Here is a 20,830-nt window from a genome sequence, read left to right on the forward strand (position 1 = left end):
GCTGAGCCATTTTTTTGTACTTCGTCCTTTTAACAAGCAATAATATCCTGAGAAATTCTACTTAAATGGCCACAGTAGTTAGTATAATTTTGGAACTGCAGCTACAGTAAGTCATCAATATATTGTTCTTGTGCATTTGGTTCAGCATAGTCTGGCTATACAGAAAAAGGAAAAAAACCAAACCAAAAAAACCCAAAATTAGTGTACCAGCAAACAAAGTAGTAAAAAGCAGAATCCAAGCTTCTGTAAACCAGCTTTTTTTCCCTGGTGCACCTATAGTAGAAAATTTTTTTTGCAAGCAGTCATACAAAGATGGCACATTCAAAAAGTCTGTGTTGAGATACTAGGAGTTAAAAGAATGCTTTTGTATGGTTCAGCTGTTTAGGATATGTTTCATACTCTTCTCTAGTTTTCTCATGTTCTATTGTAGCACTTCTAAATATTAAAGGCTTGCGTATGCTCATTCTCATAAAAGAGATGTTTGCAGGAGAAGAAAGGGTTTGTCTTGTTAAATGAATGTAGTCAAGCCCTCTGCACCGTAGGTTGTGGTAATACTGTTGAATAGATAAAAAGATTTTGACTCCCTTAATCACTGTTTGATTTAAATTGTAATATTTAGACTTCTCTTGGAGTAAAGTAGTTACTTCCTGTGGGTCACTGATTTAACGTGGTATGTCTGCCTGGTTGGGCAGTTCCAGTTGTGTCACCGTTTGCAGGCACTTCTTCCCATGCTTATGTGTGCTTATCAGTACGTGAGTTTTACTTTGAAAAGCAGTTCTTGATTATGGTGATAAATGAAGACCAAAACCAGTTTGAGTATTAGTTTGGGTTCTTTTTTTTATTTTAACTCTTTCTAAGAAAGAAAAAAGATAATTCTATGAAATAGTGTGTTACTTTCTGTAACTCAGGCTGAAAATTCTTTCCCACCCTTCAGCCACTTAGATTCAAAGGCCATTATATTAATCATGAATAGTTTTTGTAAAGAACTGTAAGGAAAGGTTTTGGGGTTTTGTTGTTTGTTTTTGTTTTTTTTTTTTATGGTAAAGACTCTAAGATACATTCTTCCAGTTTCTGTTGTTCCCTTTGGTGTCCCAATCTTTTCAAAGAAAATATGCTGCTGCATGCTATGTTATATTTTGCAAAGAAATTTGCCCAGGATTCTTATTCTTGACTTAGTGCAAGAACAGGAGTATCTATATGGTTCTTCATGTGCTTGCAGAAGGGTTATCTAAAGCCTCGTGTCTTTTGTGAGTGGTAGTTTGGTTTTTAGTTGGTTGGTTTTTTTTTAATGCCAGATTCTGACAGAGTAGACTGATACAAATCTATTGTGTTTGTAAGTTAGATTTGATTATTTTATTTTTTTTTTAAGATCCAGGTTTCCATTCTTAAATTGAGAATTTGTAGTAAAGTAAAACATACTTTATGTCTTTACATCTTGCTTGATCCGAATCTTGAAAATAAATTAGAATGATGACTGACTACCATGCATAAAGTTAAGTCTATAAAATTTAATTTTTATAGAACTAAGCCATGGAAGAAGTTGGAGAGGGATATTTATAATACCTTGATTGCCTCCTGGATTCAATCTATCAGTTTTAAGCCTTTGGGCTATCCAGTGAAAAATACTGAGAATGGCTGGTCACTCAAGTAGAGGTTCTGGACATCCAGTTACAAGGATGTGGAACATCATGGACTTGGAAGTTTCCTCAGAATTATCATTGATACTTTCACTATGTGCTGTAAGAAAAACGTGTTGAAATGTGTTGAATGTCTTTGCCATGAGCTCCCTTATCTTGAATGTTTCATTAACCTGCACTTAATACTGCTTTGTAGTCTGCATGTGCAGTATGTTCACTTAATTTTGTCTCAGTAATCTGTCTTCACACTTAATCCACCTTTCTGCTTCTCCTTCCAACACAAACAAAGGTTTGTTCTGGTTAGAAGTGGGGGAAATTCCTCCTTGCCCTGCTTTAAAACTTACGAATAATTGACGTTTGTCATTGCTTAGTCATTCTGTTGTACTTTTCCCAGAATGGAAAAGTTGAAATGTTATTTAGTAATAACTGTAAACCAGTGGACTTTAATTAAAAAAAGAAACAACAAACAAAACAAAAACCAGGAGGGGAAAAAAAAACATTAATCATGGCTTATTTGTGTTTTATAAACACTAGTTAGATCAGTAGGTCTCATAGCCCAGGGTAGCAACTTCTGGTGTTAGAGTTTAGAAGTGACGAGCTCTTTCTTAGCTGCTCTGGCCATCTCTACTTTAGCTGTCTTTAGTCTGCTTTAGATTTTCTATGTAACAATATATACACCCTTTGTATTGGGTACCTATTCATTTTTATCTGGTGTTCTTTATATCCTCAGATTTGGGATTAATTCCTGAGGATCAAGTATATAGTATAGAATACATATCATAGAAGAAAAATGATTGAGAAGTATGTGAAACAAATCCAAACAAACAAAGAAACCACAAAACAACACGCACACCCCCCGCAATTAAGAGTCCTCACTTTTAAGCAAAATCAAAATTCTGCATGGTAGAATAAATGTTATCCTTAAGAGTATGTCTGTGAAAAGTTTGTTAAAGTACTGTTTGCTTTTAAATGTTATTCTCAGCTATCAGTTGCAAGCTCTCAAATTTGAACATGATGGTTTAAAAAAAAAAAAAGGCAACTTGGATGATTTTCAGTAGTGGAGGATAACTGTTATAAAATTGTTTAAAGGTAAATGGTGTGGCAAGAAAACTACATATAAATGGATTTGGGTTTAGGACTAGAAAGAAGGGAAAGCAAATCTGCCACCTTCTATTTAAGGTTTTGGCATAATATTGTGCATGTTTATTGTCCAGATTGGATTCTGTGCTTTGAAAGATTCAACTTTCTTAACATTTTTCTATTTCCTAATTAGCATTCCTGTAAAGACTACTGTCTGTGACATGAGATGTCTTTCACAGATCCTCCTTTTACAGTTTCCTCTTTCCACCTAACTGCTGTCTCTTTTTTTCCCTTCTCTTTGTCTCTCTCTCCCCCTCTCTCCCTCTCTCTCCTCTATTCTTGTATAGGCCTGACCAAAGATGGCAGTAATGAAAATATTGATTCCCTTGAGGAAGTCCTTAATATTTTAGCAGAGGAAAGCTCTGATTGGTTTTATGGCTTTCTCTCATTTCTCTATGATGTATTGACTCCTTTTGAAATACTAGAAGAAGAAGAGAGCGAAGCTGCAGATGATGTTGATGGTACGTCACAGAATGAAGGGGTTCAGGGAAAAAAGACTTGTGTTATTTTGGATTTACAGAACCAGTAACTGAGAGACTAAATTGATTGGCTTTCGGAAATGTCCATGAAATCATCAGTCTTAATATAACAGGAATTTATGGCATAGAGCGAAACTCCCAAGTGGACACTATAAAGATTTAGTTCAATATAAAGTCAGCCATGCCATGTAGTTTCACTAGTTGAAAGCCTATCAATGACTTTTCCATTTTTGTGAAAGGATGACAAATACTACACAGTTGTGTAAATATGTAGAATAAAACATGTATCTGTGGTTGTGTAGTTGGTTTCTGTATGTGCTTCAATTTGTGCATTTTGTGCACAAAACTGACAAAGCTAAGTGTAATAACCTCTGTTAACACTATAACATTTGTCTTTCTAGCAAACATTAACTGAAGTGTTTTGTAACAGTTTTAATTGTATTCTAGCATGACATTATGTAAATACATATTTATATGTTAATCCTCAATATAGACATGACAATGATAATTCTTTTGTGAAATATAATTTTAATAAATAATTTATTTTGTGATTCACTGATTTCTCAGATAGATTCTTTTTACATTTTCAAATAAAAGCACTTCATTTAAAAGTGCTTGAAAACTACAGAAACATTTATTTCTAAGTTAGCTAACATCTATTTTATTCAGAAGATACTATGTCATTATATGGTTTATCCCCACTGATCTGTCTGTTTTCAAACTAAGTTTTAGGTAATTTCTTTAATATAACAATCACACCACAAGGGCTGTTCTAAATATGTTTGAGATCTTTTTTTAAGGTGGGCCTTCTATGGAAGTTGGAACTTGTGATTATGTATTCCTAATGTAATACTGAATATATTAAAGACTAATTGGAAATTAGAATTTAATGTCTTCTATTTCTTGCTAAATTCAATAACTTAATGCAGTTTAGCAAATTTTAATCCTTTTCCTCTGAGGCTGTTTTATGACAGTTGTTTACAAAAATATTTTCGAAGTACATAGAATTCTATCTGCTATCATGAAATTATTGGTATAGAAATGGGAGTTTATAAGCGCATTCTGTAGTTTGTATCAGTACTGAAAGCTGAAACTAAGCTGTCTTATTAATACATGAATAATGTACTGAATCAGATTAGTATTAAAATTATATGATACTGTTTGTTGTAATGCTTGCTATGCTTAAGCTTGTATTGGTTTCCCATATAAAGTTTATACTCAGGTTTTAACCCTAGTGGGTGCAGGCTGAAATTATAACATGTTTTTAAACTAATGAATTTTCATTTGCTTTGGCATGGCAATTTTAAAGCAATTTAACATTCATTGAATCATCCAACTCAGGATTCTACTCAATTTTTAAAAAGTAATAAAAAAGAAAAAATGTTAAGCAATTGAAGTGGTTAAAAAAAAAAAAAGTTGTGACATGTTAGTACTGCAGCTTAAGATTTACAAATGAAATGGAGCCACAAGAACATTAGTCACTTTTTTCTTTCAAGTATTTCAGGACCTAGGATATAAAAACGTTAGTAACATGTAAATTTAATGGCTTTTAGGATGAGATATATGAAGCATAAGGCAAAGAAAATAAAAAACCCCCACCTGTACATCATGGAAAAAAAAAGCTAGATCTGTGGACTATTACTGAGAAGTGTCTTAGCAAGTGGAAGAAACTTGCAAAGTATGTGAGACATATGAAATAAGCAATTTGGTTGATTTTTTTTTTTTTTCTTCTAATTCTAGAAACAGATTTGAATTAAAAATAAAGAGTTTCATCACTATTATGGGATAATAGTGTCTCTCAGTATGAATTAGAAAAATTGTCATGGAACATTGAATTCTCTTGTAGATGCTTCAGTAGTGGAACTAGAAAGCCAAAAAGAGGAGGAAAACCTCTAGTATGAGATTTCCATATTATGAAGTTTATACCAAAAATCTTAAAAACATATTGATCATCTGATGAAGTTTCAAGTGCAATAGAGATATGTTGTTTGAACCATGAGAAAGCTGCAGGCTCTAGAATAGGTAATAATTACATCAGTAAACATTAAATTTAGCTTGGGCTGGGGAGATGACATGCAGGCCAGGAAAGTTCTGATTTGATACCATGGGAGTTCCTTGTTGATTTTAAGAGTGTGGAAGTCAGCTCAAATCAATGATGGTGGGAATAAAGAACATGTAGGAGGAGAAAATAGGTGGAGGGGTGAAGACCTAGGGGAAGTGTTGACAGCAGATAACTTTGTAGAGCATTTAGTTTCTGAAATACAAGTGGGGTTTTTTTCAGAAGTGTTCAGTCTTGCCTGGTGTTGTTCGTGTAACAATTAAAACACTCACCAGTGGTGAGCAGAGCTGTTAAAGCTCTCCTAAAGATTGGGGAAGAAGACTTTCATTTTAATGCATTGCATTAATTATTGTGATTGCAAGCAGGGCTTAGGTAGTAAGGGTGGTAGTAAGATCTAGATGAGTCTTCAGTTATGTTAGTGTGGCAGTTAAGAAAAGGCATTTTAACAGTAGAAGGGTTAAGCTGAGCATGATATGCAAATAAGCAAAGCAAACTGAACTGTGTCTCAACTCTTGCATCTAAGTTAACATAAAGTATTTGAAATTACTTGAGGAAGTTGAAGCCTCAATTTTTAGTTTGATTTATGGTAACTATCAGTTATATAAAATACAGTCAGTATATTAATGTTTTAAAAGAAGTCCAGAAAACTTTTAAAGTGGTTTTAAACTGTAGGTAGAAGGATGTAGCAGCTTTGCCTTTTGATATTATTTTAGAGTAGTTATTTCAGAAGGTGAAGCTACTCCTTTTCTAACTACATTTTTTTTTGTTTCAGTATTTAAAATAGGAGTGAATTAGTAGCAAACAACCTTTTTCATGAGAGAAATACATTATTTGAGTGATAGAACTTGCTAGATTTTGTAGCTAGTAAAGAATTAACATCTAGTGATTTTATGTTAAATTGGGCATGCAGCTTTCTTTCATTAGCTACCTTCATGTTCCTTACAGTTTATTTCCATTATTTTTCACAGAGCTCCATAAGTAAATGTGACTAAAGTTGTAGTCTTGCAGTTTGGCCAGCATTTTCAGAAATAATGTGGGATGTTTTGCTTGGCCATTTTCTCGTGTTGGTAAATGTTTGATATTTTAACTGCAAGTCTTCTGCAGAAGTTTACAAACCTCAAACAAAACACTGCATTAACCTTTGTAGCATAAGCTCTTCCTTGTTTTGTTTGATACTAATATAATGAAATTGCAGAGAAAAAACCCTTAATACCCATATATCTGAAATGGCTGAGGATTTATGAAAGGTTGGAACCCCAGATTTCTGTGACCACCGTCAACAATATTTAATTTGAAAGTAAGACAGTGTTTATATGGGGGTGGGGGGGATGGGAATCACAGTGCTCATAGTATATACAGTAACAGAATAGAAGAGAAAAAACCAAAATTGTTTGCATAATTGTTGAAATTCTTATTACAACAACTTTTTGCCAGTACCCTCCCACCCCCCAAAAAAATGAGCTTTTTGAGTGCGTGTTCAGTCTTTCACTCTTGGTATTTGTTTCAAGGTAGTGAATGAGCCTTACCACCTGCAGGTTTCATTTTGTGGTAGTTTTGCAGTATTAGTTAGTCTCAATTGACTGACCTTAGAAGAAATTGAATTTTTGTGATAGTTATTCTTGTAGGTTACAGTTGGATGGAGGGATAGGAAAAGAAGCATTTGAAGGATTTTCATTTCATTTCATGGTCAGATGGGGAGGAAAAAACCACCTGTAAACATGATTTGATTAGTATTTGAGAACTGGGGAAAAGTGGTGGGTACAGTTCAGTCATTTTGGACAGTTGCATATAATTTCCTATTCAGTTGCCATCAGTTAAGCAGCTATCATAATGATGGCACAGCAGCATGAAATGCATTAACTACTGACTGTCTTATGGTCAGTTACGATGGACTCCTCAAGATTAGACTAATAAAGGCAAGACTTGCTTGTTGGTTTCTTAAATCTTTTCATACAAGATGCAACATATGTATCTGTGACTTCAGAAAAGAAAAGGCTCTGATTTAGTTTTTCCTTCTAAAATTAGAGAGATAAGCAAGAGGTATTAAAACAACTGAGAATGTATTGAAAGTATTTTTATTTTTTTTTAATGCTAGTTGTATGAATTTAAAATGCTGTCTTGCATTTGCAAGGTTTACAGGCTTTGGTATGCCTGGTGCTCTGCATACAGGTAACGAGTTCAGTTTAAGGTAAGTGGGTGCTAGCTTTCTGTCAGTAGGCCATTTTGTTTAGTAGATGAACTTGTGTATCCAATGTAGCATATTATAAATGCACAATAATAGTAATAATTATATGCAGATGCATATGAAAACAATCACAGCTTTTTCTGACATGCAGTCCTTCTGGAGAAGGAAAACAAAAAGGAGAGAAAAAGGTTAATAATGGTTTTGGCTTACACATTTGTATTTCTTTTTTTAGTTCTGCAATTTTAACATATTTTGCTAATTTTCTGTCTGACGAAGGACTTTTTGATGGGACCTCATGAATTAAGGCGAGTCTGAACACAAGCTCTAATGTTTAAAGCTTGATACTTCCTGTTCTGTTATCCAAGCTTTGCACAAATTACAGAAGGGTAGCAAGTTCTGTCTGTCAACTACTTAGTGCTAGCCTTGACCATATGCTTTGTATGGTAAATGTGAAGTAGCCTCTTCCTTTTTCACGTGTTAAGTGGCTAAGCCACCTTAATTGTCTTACATTTGTTAATGATGCTTCAGGTTAAAAGGATTTATGCAGATAGTTGTGCTGAAATTGATTTATAGGGTTTTTGCATGTGGCAAAACCTTTTGTTTAGAAAGGCTATAAAAGTTTCCATTATTATTAAATGAATAATATAAAAGTTGCATATGCAAGAATAAACATTAAGTTTCTCAATATATCATTAAATGTGAGAATGTTATCTGTCAACATCTGTGAAACTGCTCAAAAAGACTGAGTGCTTTGTGTTATATACTATTTCAGTTTTGCAGTGTTTATCTTTCTGAAATGGTATTCATATATTTTTCTTTTGATGCTGAAATTCTAAACCTGTGCTCTCACTTGGGGGCTCTTTTTGTGGAGCTTGGTCTTGAAGATTTTTATGGGGAAAAATAGACAAAACTGTTTTTTGTTGTGGAGTTAGAATGTTTTGTAATAATCTAAGTTTCACAGAATCGGTTAAGTAAGTTATCTACCATTAAGCATTGTGTAAAAATGACCACTTTGACATGAATATTTAATTTTTAGTATGACTGTTTAAAGCAGTTCTTTGGAAAATACTGGAAACCTATCCAGCTATGCTAAGTTTGAAGTCTACCTTTGAATTCACTGACTCCAATAGTAGCCATTTCTGACATTCTGCTATAACTACGTGTGTGATTATAAATTCTGTATTGCTTTTTGTATTGCCAGCACTGGATAGCTGTAATGTAAGACTAAGTGAAAAAAAGAAGGAATTTTAAAATTAGCTAAAAAAAAAAAAAAAAAAAAAAAGTGTGAAGACACTTGAATTGGAACTTAGAATAAGGGTCCCCAAGTTTAGTTACATGATTCATAAAATTCCAGACATTGGTTTGTGTGCCCCAATGCTGTAGGAGCCTATGTCTTTGCTGTTGAGTTTACTTAGATACCAGATATTATCACATGCCCCAGGACATTGGCATCTTGGAAAAGTGAAGTGTTTTGCACCCATGTCTTGCTTCAGGCTATTTGGGGTTCACAAATGAGACTTCCCTGTGCTCCAGCCTTCTTAAGGACCCAGTCCAGGTGGAAGTAAGATGCAGTGGGATTTCTGTCTTGTGATTCTTACATGATATTAAGATTTTGAAATATAATATTCTATATAAGTTTCCTGTAAAAGGTATATTCACATCTGTTAAATGTATGCAGAATTTATGGAATTATGTCATGCATTGATAATTTGCTGAGTATCTTAACATTATTCATTGTATAAAAGCAGATTGAAATAAATGACTGCTTGCCTGAGTATTTAAGTGTCAATAATCAGTGAACAAGGTATTTTGTATTCTTTCAACATAGTGCATGTACTTTTATTTTAAAAGAAACCCAAATATCTGTGATAATTTTTGTGTTTACAAGCCTCTGTAAAATTGCCTCTTTTCCCTGTCAAGACATGCTTTTAGGAGTGCATCTCAAAATACCCAGTAATGTTTAAATTTACCATGAAAAGAGGGAGGAGCTGGAAACTTAGATATGGCTTTATGGAACTTTGAGTACGTTTTATATTTTCATTGATCCTGCAGTATAACAAAGGTGGAGTCTGTTCTTCCTTTTATATGAACAAATTGTTTACTTAATTTTCCATATACTGCCTAGAAGTAATAAGATTGCATAATGAGTTTAGTCAAGTTAGAAGTCTGGATTTCATCGATGATGGTAATCTCTAAGGAAAGAACTTAAAAAGGCATTCATATCTCAGGTACGATTTTGTAAGGAAATTGGTCTAAAAATTGTAATTTTACCTGGCTAACACATATTAAAGAAATTTTGGCCATGTCAATGCTTGATGCTTTGAAAAAGTGTAAGATATAAAATAGATGCAAGCTGATTAAAGAATATAGGCATTACGTTCATTGCAAATTTATGATTTTTCTTTTAGTGTAGAATTATGGGGGGTTGTTTGTTTTGCTTTTTAAGAATAAATGTTGAAGTATATTGACACAGTTTGGGTAGTTATTAGTTGTTTTCTGGAAACCTAAGCTTGAGGTTCAAATGTCCAATGTAGGTGCTTCATGTTTCTCAATGAGAAGCCTGATGCTGAGACATGGAAATATCTCTTCTAGTTTAAAAAATGTATTTACCATAACTTTTTATTCATTTTCTAGTTGTTTTTTTGGGTAGCAATGCACTTGAGTTTTTGTGATTAAGGTAGTTATGTTTTATGAGATTTAGATCTTAATCCATATCAGCGTGATGGTGATAATCCAATGTCTTTTTATGGTATTAAAAAGATGAGGTTAATTATTATTTGTATTTTGGGGAAGGCTTTTGCCTTCATGCCTTTTGTAGAACTAGCTATAAAGTACAATCAAGATGCGGGATGACCTCAGTTTGTTAGCTACAATGGGGAAAGAGGGTAGCACCTGACTTTAGAGAGTAAGGTTTATGCTTTTTGAATAAAAGTCTTAACAGTCTTAAATAGTCTTGAGTAAAGCAGTAAGTATTTTAACGGAAATAAAATAGCAGCTTCTTTTTGGAATTAGAGCAATACCTTCAGCAAAATACATATTTTTTATTGGATAAAGAAACACAGATTTTGTAATTCATTGTAAGAAAATACTCAATCTATATAATCTACAGTACATATGTGCTTGAATATCTTTTGAGTTAATATGTTTATTAAATATTTATAAAAGTGTATAGAAACATAAGTTAGTGGGTTTGGGAGAGAACTAGAGAACTGACAGAATACCTACCAGAGAAATCAGCTGGGATATTGGTCATAATTACATGGCATCACGTTGTCTGGAGAGAATTGAGTTAGCTCTAAGAAATAAGAAGCACCTCAAGTAGTAATCTTGTAATGTACAAGCATCTGGTAAAGTGATACCTTTCTTGGATTAATTAGTCTTTCATCTCAGTATTTATGGTGGCCTTGCTACTGAAGATGCTTCATTCTTAATGAGTTAACGTTTGGTATCTCTATAGCGTTGCAGTGTGCTATGGAAAGATAATTTTTTACATAGCATGGCAGATTGGAAAAATTTATGTCATGATTTTGAACATCACAGATAAGTTCATAACCTATTTCCATTTTGCAACAAATCAGGTGAGGAGCCAGGAGGGGTAGCCAAGAAAAAAACTAAAGTCAAAGGTATTTTTAATTTCTTTTTCTTGTGGAACTGTATGCAGATAATGATGCCTGAAATGCATGTGCATTGCCAGTACAAATTGCAGGTTGTAATAATGTTTACTAATGCTAGCTGTGTTGGCTAAGTGTTGTCTAATGGTGCAGCAAAATATCTTCCCTATTTTTCAGTAAGGGGTTGTTTTGTTTTTTTCTTACTACTGATTGTAATTTAGTGGCAATGTGAGTGCTTTCCTAACTAGAGATTATATTTTTGGTGCAGATTTTTTTACAACAGTTGTGGTGTTTGGATTATACATAGTTTATAATAACTTTATATTCTGCATGTTTTAAAAAAATGTCCTGGTGTACATGCAGATTTCTTTCTGTGTGAAATCCTCCTTTAGTTATCTTCCATGAATTCATGATACTATTATTATTATATTGTAATTGAACTTGAGCACCTCAGTTTCTGCTTAAGCCTGTACTTAAATAGTTTCATTTGTTTCTTACGGGAGGAGAAATTTAGGTAAAGTTCAGTAATTTCCCCTTTAATGTTATTTGCAAGATTGATGGCAGTGATGATACTGACAAGTTTTCCAAAAGCTTGAAGTAGGATAGCTTGCAACCAATCTATGCCATATATTTATTTGCAGTTACATTGTTGTACGGGCAGGACATAATGGTCTAAATGTGTTCAGTGCAACAGAGAGACTAAAAAGACTAATTAGCCTCAACAAAACACCAAAGTACCGGATGTACTTCAGGTGCTTAACTTTCTAGATGTGCTCAGTTGCCTCCACACATGATGGTGCTATTTAAAGAACAGTCTCTTTGTTGCATTAAAGACAGTTACACTTCAGTGTGTTTTTTCTAGTGGTATGTGAAAAATGCACACTGTTCATAATACAAAATCTCATTGGGAAGGCAGTGTATTTGCTAAGGGAGGCTCTCATGCTTATATGAATGTGACTTTTCTTAGCATCTTGCATGCATGTTGAGATTTTTAGCATTTGTTCCACATTGTACTTGGTATGACCTGGTTGCAAGTTGTGTGTTTCCAAGAATGTAATAGATGTAATTTAACAATTCATTCCTGAGTTTTGGATTATTTTTTAATGTTTGATATGAGAGTGGAGAAATTATATATTTCAAATGCTTTATACCAAAAAGCAGTTGGAAGGAAGCATGATGTTATTCATTTTAGACTGAGCTGTGTGATTGAATTGTTCACTCAACAGAAATGTTTCACAGCGGTTAGAGGCAGGTGTCGTAGGAGGAATGTTGTTACTTGCCCTGCTTTTTACCTCAACAGACTGCAGTTGCTCTCAGAAGTCTGAGTAAAAATACAGCTGTTGTATTTTATATATAAAATCTTTATGCCTTTTTTTAGTAATGTGAGAGTATTAATTTTAAAACTAAACACAAATATGGCATGCGGAGATTTAATGGAAAAAATTCTAAATTTTATTGAGTTAAAAATTCCTTATTCTGTAGAATGCTGCTAGTACTGACAATTTTATTTTAAAAAAAAAGAAAAAAAACCTGTGGGTGCAGTGGAAGTAAATACTGAACACTTACATTTCAAGTATGCTGTTTTGACTGCTCTGATACATTATCTAGGCATAATGTCACAGCCAATTGAAATAGAGAAAATAAGCACAAAAGATACAACTCCAAAAGTAAAACAAACAAAAAAGTATCACTAATAAATACTACATATAGAAAACCAAGATGTAAGAATTAATTTACAATTGTTACTTTGGTTTCAATGAATACAGTCAAACCAAGTTAACTTTTTTGGAGTTGATTTAATTCACTAGGATATTGCTGTTTCTTAACTATTGTGTACTTATTTTTGTAAAATACATACTTCAGATACATTTTTCAGACTTGTCTTAAACTGAGGGAACAATGTCAGTAAAATGTTGCAGTATACATTTGATTTGTGGTGTTACAACACTTTGTAGTTTTAAGAAAATTGAGAAGAGAGAGGAAGAAACTATTTTGGTGATGCTCTTGACATTTCTAGATCCTACAGTTGTCAAAGATTCAGAATTTGTTGTGATTTTCAGGCTCACAGACAAAACTGGTTTTAGCATTCTGCAGAAATTACTTAACAGTAAGATAACAGAGGCGTGGTTTTCACTAGATTAATGCTTTATTTGGATGCAGTTGCAGTAAACTAAGGTTATTGGCTGGCTGCATGGTGTGAGAAATTGCTAAAAGTCAAAACTAATTTGTTTAAATTGCTTAAAGCTTCAGTAGTTAATTATACAAGTTTAAATTGGCATCTAACAAACATTAAGTAAGAATTTGATCGAAGCTATTAGGCAAGTTGTTCATAAGATGTTTTCTGGTCTAAGAATGGTTCTCTTATTGAACATTTCCTCTTTTTTAAATGAAAAACTAAAAAGTAAAAGAAGCTATTAAAGAACCGCTCAAGAAATTAAGGGAGAAGCAGGAATCCAAGAAGGAGGAAATCAAAGATGAGGAAGAAAAAAAGAAAGCCAGGAAAGGAAAAGATGCTACTGATCGAAAGGACAAGAAAGCTGTCGATATGAATAAATTAAAGAAAGATTCTGACAAGGCTAAAAGAGACAGAGGAAAGGAAAAAGGCCCAGACAAAAATGTAAAATCGAAGGAGACTACAAAAAAATCAGCCAGTGAAAAGGATGGTACTATTCAGGTGGGAAAAGACAAAGAAACAAAAAAGGTAGTTAAAAACCCATCTAAGGAAGACAAGAAAGAAAAGAAATAAACAGATTTCTGGTTCTGCTAATGAGGAACGTACCTCAAGAATGAGAAATTCAGCATATTTATATGAATGTGGTAAATATGGCAATTGAGAAGATGTTTTCTGAAATAAGTGTGAACTAAGGCTATATATAATATTTTTTGGAAAACTGTTAAGTGTATACTGGCATTGTAAACACAAAGCAAAAATGTCTGCTGTGAAACTCATATATGTACATATGTTAATATGCCCGGCTAACAGTGTGTGTTGAAAATAGAAATGTCTAATTGATGCTAATTACTTCAAGAATACTTCAAGTCTGTTTGGGTTACTCCCCCCCGCCCCTCCCCCGTTTCATTGTATTGAAGTGTTATTTTCTTGATGTGGGGATGAAAGTGTAATGCTGTATTTCAAATGCAAATCTAAAAGCACTATTAGGAGGATTATCTTGACACATCTAGTGGAAACTCATAAGAAAATATTTCTGTTTCACAAAAAACAACTTAGAGGAGCATTAATGGAATGTATTGTCATAGGAACTTAGCCAATAAACTTAAATTATTTCCTGCTAAACTTTTTTTTCCTTAAGCAGACTGAGAAAAATATTTTTATATGCAAATACTCAAACCAATTTCGGTGTTGTGTTTGTTTATAAGACCTCAATGTATACTCAGCCAAAATGTTGCAACAGTTTTGTTTATTGATCCTGTGACAATATGTTTTGCTTTTCTTCCTTTGGTTTTTGGTTGTTTTTTTTTTGGTTGGTGGTGGTGGTGGTGGTGGTTTGTTTTTTTTTTTTTGCTATCTTTAGGTCTGGAAACTTGATTCATTGTCACTTTTCAGTTAACTATGTCCTGATTTTTTTCCAAGTTTTCTAAGCTTCTGGTGATGAATACTTCTGAAAATTAGGCCACCTATTTCACTATTGATGGATATTGTGGGATTCCAATGACATTTTAAGAAGTGATATGCTACTACTACTGTATTCTGGTTGAACTTGATTAGAGAACAGCTTATGTATTTTTGCAACTATCGTTTTCTTCAAACAACACTTTTCAAGTACATGATACTTCTTGTACGCAAGCTCCTGTGTGACTTTGCTTTTACAGCTTCTGTATTTTTAGCACCAAGGGATGATTTATCCAGGAGTCTCATTAGAATAAACAGTTGCAAAACATATCTGCAGAGGTATTTTAGTATGTTGTTGAATCTGTACTTGCTTTCAAGTTTATATGGGAAAGGAATTTTTTTATAATTTTATCAGATGAGTAATATCACGTAGTATATTGAAATAGTAATTGCACAACAAAATTGCAGAATATTTGGAAAATACGTAATGAAAGTTGAAGATTTATTATTGTTATACTGCAGTATTATTGTAAAGAGAACAAATCTCAAGAGTGAAATTCAGCATGGGTATATTCACGTGGGTAGTGGTGTAAGATTAAAAGTCCTGAAGGTTGATTCTGTTTGTGGATTTGCTGTAACAGTGGCTTGGCAATATGCGTATCTCAGACTTTCAATAGAGCACATACATGGCTCTGTAAGATGCTTTGATCCCTAAAGGTGTAAGATGTGGTAATAGGGTAAGATAAAAATCTGATTTTCTTATTTTATAGAGGGAACTTATGAAAAATAGTTCAAATGAAAGCTGTAGAAAATAATACAGTAGCTTAAGATTCTAGCTGTAACAATTAATAGAGATGATATACTGAGCTATTTTCTAAATATTCATGTGTGTGAAGAGGGAGGGAAAAGATTTGTGTGTTATGAACATCATAGTACTTATCAAAAAACTTGACAGAATGAGGATCTAATAAAGGCACTTGCATAATGAGCATTCTCTTAGGTTTTGGTAACGATAGACGTGTTTATTGATCTCTGCTCTGGTAAGTGTTAAGATACATATTTGACAGAGGAGCACTCAAATCACGCTTCTCAAGAATGGTGGCACAGTGGTATAGTGCACATCACTATATTTTCTCTCGTAATGTGGCAGAAGTTGTAACTCTTGGAGTAAAATTTGGAGTGAGTTGCCTTTCTCATTAACATATTATTGTATCTATGACTCAAAGTTTATCTGGTTCTAAAAAAGTGTGGGGGTTTTTCTTGGGTTTTTTTTTTTCCCAAAGAACATTTTATTTGAGCAGCAATCCAATCTATATAGATAGCCACACAATAAAACGAGATTTTTGTTCCAGAGACCTGTTGTACTGGTGTATGTCTTTATGAAATATTAATGTCATTCACCTTAATGTGGTAGATTACCACAGAAGCTTAAAAAAATGCACCACACAGATAAAAGCTGAGTGCAACTTTATTTTAATGATGAGAGAAAACAGTGTTCTGCAAAAAGTAAATGACTTGACATTACGTACTCAGCAGAATAGAATAGGAATCAGTGATAAACACAGAAGTGTATAAAAAGCTTGAGAGCTAAGTTGAGAAATGTGCAAGCAAAAGAAAGAAATACTCTTGCTGTCCCTTCTTTCCTTTTACACAGCGTAAGTGCTTGTTGTCTGTGAAATATTTACTATCTTTTGAAATACTTTGAATCCTTTTAATTGTTCATGAAGCAGAACAAATGGTTATCTGGAATTGGAAATGTGGGCTATTGGAGGATATGAGGGCTTATTTAAAGAGGCGTATATGCAAGGGAGATGAACTGTATTTGTGAAAACAGGGTAGCTGTTTCCACACTTCCAGATTCTGAAGTGTGAGACAGTGGCTAATTTAAGTAACAGGTTTTGTCTCCATATGTAGTTAAAGATGATTGTAGAAGGAAGTAACTTCTTACTCTTGTAGCCATTAATACTACTGCAGCAAAAGATGAATGTAAGTCTTAATAATATTTTTTAATATTTATGGTGTTTTATTAATGACACACAAGAAAACTAGCAAAAAAGTAAATCTGGCTTTTTTTTCTAGCTTCTGATCTTGACTGGATAGTACTGGACTCAGTAATCATATACTTTTAGATACAGCCTAGCTACTTGCCTTCATGTAATATAACAGATATTAAAAGGTGTAAGTAGAATTAATTCCAAGTAGAAGTAGTTCCCGTTACATACATAAGACAATGAGTTAAATACATTTTTATCAACTCTGTAGTTTACACAAAGTTGTTTTGAGGTAATACTAGTCCTATTTGCATTGACTCAGAAACATGATAATTTTTTTTCATGAATTTTAACAACTGGAAATACAATACACTTACAGTTATTTTTACAAGATTGTTAGCAGTGCAGGAGTGTTGATGAATTTCTGTGCATAGAGCTTTTGGGAAGCTAGTTTGTTTTGGGCAGTGTATATGTGTGTGTTTAAGAAGGTAGGTTTATCTTAATTGACCTTGGAACTTACACTTAAATATGAACCTAGGAAAAATGGTGTAGGAGTATAGAATTTCATTTGGAAGGGACTTCAGAAGATCCTTATTCTAACATCCTTCTCAAAACAGAATCATCTCAGAGATATGACCAGGTTATGCTGGCTGTTACCCAGTGTGGTCTTTAAAACCTCCAAGGACAGGGATGCACAACCTCTCTGTGCAATGCTTTCCACTGATCTGACTGCTGTCATGGTGGGCAGTGTGGGCGGGTATGCGTGTGTGGGTGTAAGTTTTTTCTTATGCCCAGTCTGAACCTTTCTTGTTTAAGTCTTGCTTGAATCCTTCCTAAAGGTCGAGAGGAGGATTAGGCTAATACCAATACATTCTTTCTTGAGGATTTGGTGTCTTAAGAAGTGGCATAATCTTTCAATGCTATGAATTGTCTTGATCTTGTATCGTGGCATTGAACATTGCTGTTACTGGTTGCTTTCTTTTCATTGTGTTTTGATTGAGAAAGACTCTGTGGTAGAGACAGTAAGCATCTGAGCGGTGACAGTCCATCAGTCATAGATTTCCTGTAGTAATGTCATTGTCAAAAAAACCTGGGAGGTTGAGATTATGTTATTTTGAAGAAACTACAGTTCTCTTCATCAGATCTTCTAAGATTTAACATAGGAATTTAAAATGCCTCTTCTTACTCTGTGCAGCATTGTATAAATTTCAAATTAGTTCTTCATAAAACCTATAAAATCAATTATATGAAACATTTTTTGCCCAAAGAGAAAACAGTGAAAAAAACCCTGCTGCCTGTTTTGTTTCTGGATACTGAATAGATGTTGAGAATAGTATAGTTATTTTTTTCAGTTACTTTTGAATAAAGGCAAGTGCTTAAATATCTGTCCCTTTTCCCCCCTCATTGTATGTTTGTCTTCAAAACGTATTTGTTTACTATCTGAATACACTTTAGTCTTTGTATATATCACTGTGTATCAGAACAGCCCTGTAATTCTCATTAGTTTTTTGAATACATTTTTGAGAGTTTAATATCAGTTAATATAATTGAAACAACTTTCTTAGTTTATAGTTAAATCAGATCAAAAAGAGCATAAAGTTAACTTTATAACTGAAAAATGCAGGCCTTAAAGAAAGATCTGTCCCAGCACAGCCAGCATCACCAGAATCTGAGACCATCCAGCCTGCTGAGAAGTCCTATGTCGAATCAGGTAAGGCCTTTCATAAAACATAGGTGAAACAAAAGACATGGTGCTTAATTTGAATTATAATTGTTTCCTTAGTATGAAAGCTCATTATGTTATTACTTTGGGTAGGAAAGTAAATCTTTCATGGATTTGTATGTTGCTTATCCACTATGGTTTATTTAATGGGAATCACTGTCGGTAACTATACAAATAACTGAGCATGACAGTTTTATAACTTAAATGTATTGAAGGCACTCATCAGCTCTTACGAATACCATTGGAGCCATATCACATCACAGTAACTTTCTGCTGATGTACAGCTGTGGTTTTGATATGTATGCAACAGTATATGCAGTCAGAATAACAGCAGATTTTCCACCTTATAAAAAAAAAAAAAAGACCCAACAAAAAACCACCAAAACACCAAAACCCAACTGACCAAAGAAAAACCCTAACGACCAATTTTGTAAGATAAAATAATCACTTTTCCATTAAAAACAATACTATAGTATAAATAAAATAAATAGAACTTCTACTGTTGAAAAAATAATTTAAATAATTTAAAACCCACGTAGTATTAGTAAAACTTACTAAATTTAAGAAGCATTAAAGAAAAAAAAATTATGCATCAAATTTTAGATACACGATTTGCATTTTAGTGCTATTCAGAGAGTACATAGTTTTTCCTGTTCCTTGAAGCTTATCTTACTTGATGTTGATGTGAAGCTAACACAATAACCCATAAATGTGGAGCATATGGTCAATAAAATGGAATATAGAATTTGTTTTAAAAGACGTGCATTACTTAAGTTATAGTTTATAAGTCAAGTTAAGATGTTGGTTAGGTTTTTTGGGGGTTGGTTGGGTTTTTTTTTCCTGTCCCCCATAACTGGTATGATTTTTGATCTCTTATTTGAAAAATGCAGCTGTGATTTGGTTTTGTGCTGTTGGGTTGCTCAATGTTAATTTCAGGATATTTTTATGAAGGCAACGCTTCATATAAATTCCTGTAATGCCCTGGGCTGGTGTGTTAGATGACAACCACTTGTACCTGAAATAAGTTTGTGATTTATTCTACTGTGAATTGCCAAAAGAAGACCCTGATATCGTAATGCTAGTATCTGTTTTCTCTGTTTATAAAGCAAACAAAACCCTCCGTCTGCAAGTGACATTTAGTTGTCAAATATGACATGCTAGTGCTGCTGTCTAAGTTGTAGGAAAGTAATAGATGGAAGTGTTAGTAAAATAATTACTTAGAAGATAATTCTTGGTTTGAATAGTTACGGGAAGTTAATATTACTGACACTGCGAAAAATTTATGTGCAGGAAATGCAGTGTAGATAAATTCCTCCAGCTGATCTTCAGAATCTATCTGATGTTATTGACATTACTTGATGTATTGGAGAGTAAGCAACACAAAATTGTTTTTCTAATTATATAAGTTGCAAAGGTTCACTAAGTCAATCTCTACAGAACTTTTATGGGATAGAATAAGAACATAGGGAGGCTACTGAAAGTTGCAAGCCGTGAGCTACTGTTTAGACTTTGCCTTTTGCACTTAACCTTCACTGCAATTTATAATCATTCTAGAGCACAAGAATGCTGATGTAGAATTGGAAGAGGAAATTCAGTCTGTTCTTCATGAAGCTTTCCATTCCCAGCCTGGTAATGCATTAACACTTAGAAATCACTGAGGAATTTATAAATACTGCCATAGGCTAGATGAATGTGTCTGATTTTAGTATGCACTTGAAGTCCTTTGGCCTGCAGAAAACGTTTTAATCTGCTAATTTGTAATTTTCAAGAAAATTCAGAAAGTTCAGTCAACAGATCCTAAAACTGTGGCCTCTTACCCAGAGGTGTTCGGCAGCAGTAGCTCAAATCGGTCAGTTGACAAAAATTTCCTTAAAATACTGCATAGGATGCAAGAATGGGTAAACAGAGATCGCTTTTACTGCAGGCAAAGAAAGCACTGCAAATTGGTGTAGGTACTTCGGGTTTATACTTCTGGAAGGTGCAGACAAGTCATCTGTCTCCATCCCTGTCCCCTTTGGGGACTATTTGAACAACATGAAAGGGTGTGCTGAAGACTGAGTATTTGCTGGTAATAGAATTTACCAAGGCTTCTGTATTATCTAACAATCTGTATTATTGATTAGGAGAGAGACATGAAGATGTAGATGGAAGTATAAATGACCAGTGGCAAGTGAAGGAAGACATACATGGAGAAACTTTTGAAGCTCCTATAACAGATGATTCACTCAAAGAATTAGAGATCGAAATGCCAGAAGCATATGAGACACCAGACTCAGTTCAGAAAGGTATCCAAATGACTAAATATACTTAAAATTAATTTTTGCCAAAAATAAGAACAGAGAAATGGAAATAGGTCTCATTAAAAACTTGACTCGCAATTTCTACTTGCAGTAGAAACTTAGCAAATGTCAACCACAACAAGTATTATTTATCA

At 33.6% G+C, this 20,830-nt stretch overlaps 1 protein-coding gene across 13 annotated transcripts in view; it reads left to right on the forward strand.

Annotated features, from left to right (window-relative positions):
* Positions 1–20,830, forward strand: part of ASPH (aspartate beta-hydroxylase) — a 122,805-nt gene that overhangs the window by 21,226 nt on the left and 80,749 nt on the right. For 10 of the 13 annotated variants that reach the window (XR_008746715.1, XR_008746716.1, XM_055801067.1 and 7 more), the window contains 3 exons: positions 18,298–18,384; positions 19,951–20,025; positions 20,520–20,681. Coding sequence is in view for 11 of the 13 variants with exons in the window: in XM_055801067.1 (XP_055657042.1) it covers positions 18,298–18,384; positions 19,951–20,025; positions 20,520–20,681 (324 nt within the window). In the remaining 2 variants the exon portion in view is untranslated. The remainder of the gene's footprint in view (positions 1–18,297; positions 18,385–19,950; positions 20,026–20,519; positions 20,682–20,830) is intronic. The other 3 variants (XM_055801072.1, XM_055801071.1, XM_055801074.1) reach the window with 3 other exon arrangements.

Source organism: Falco peregrinus, chromosome 3 (assembly GCF_023634155.1).
Source record: "Falco peregrinus isolate bFalPer1 chromosome 3, bFalPer1.pri, whole genome shotgun sequence".
Classification (NCBI taxonomy): domain Eukaryota; kingdom Metazoa; phylum Chordata; class Aves; order Falconiformes; family Falconidae; genus Falco; species Falco peregrinus.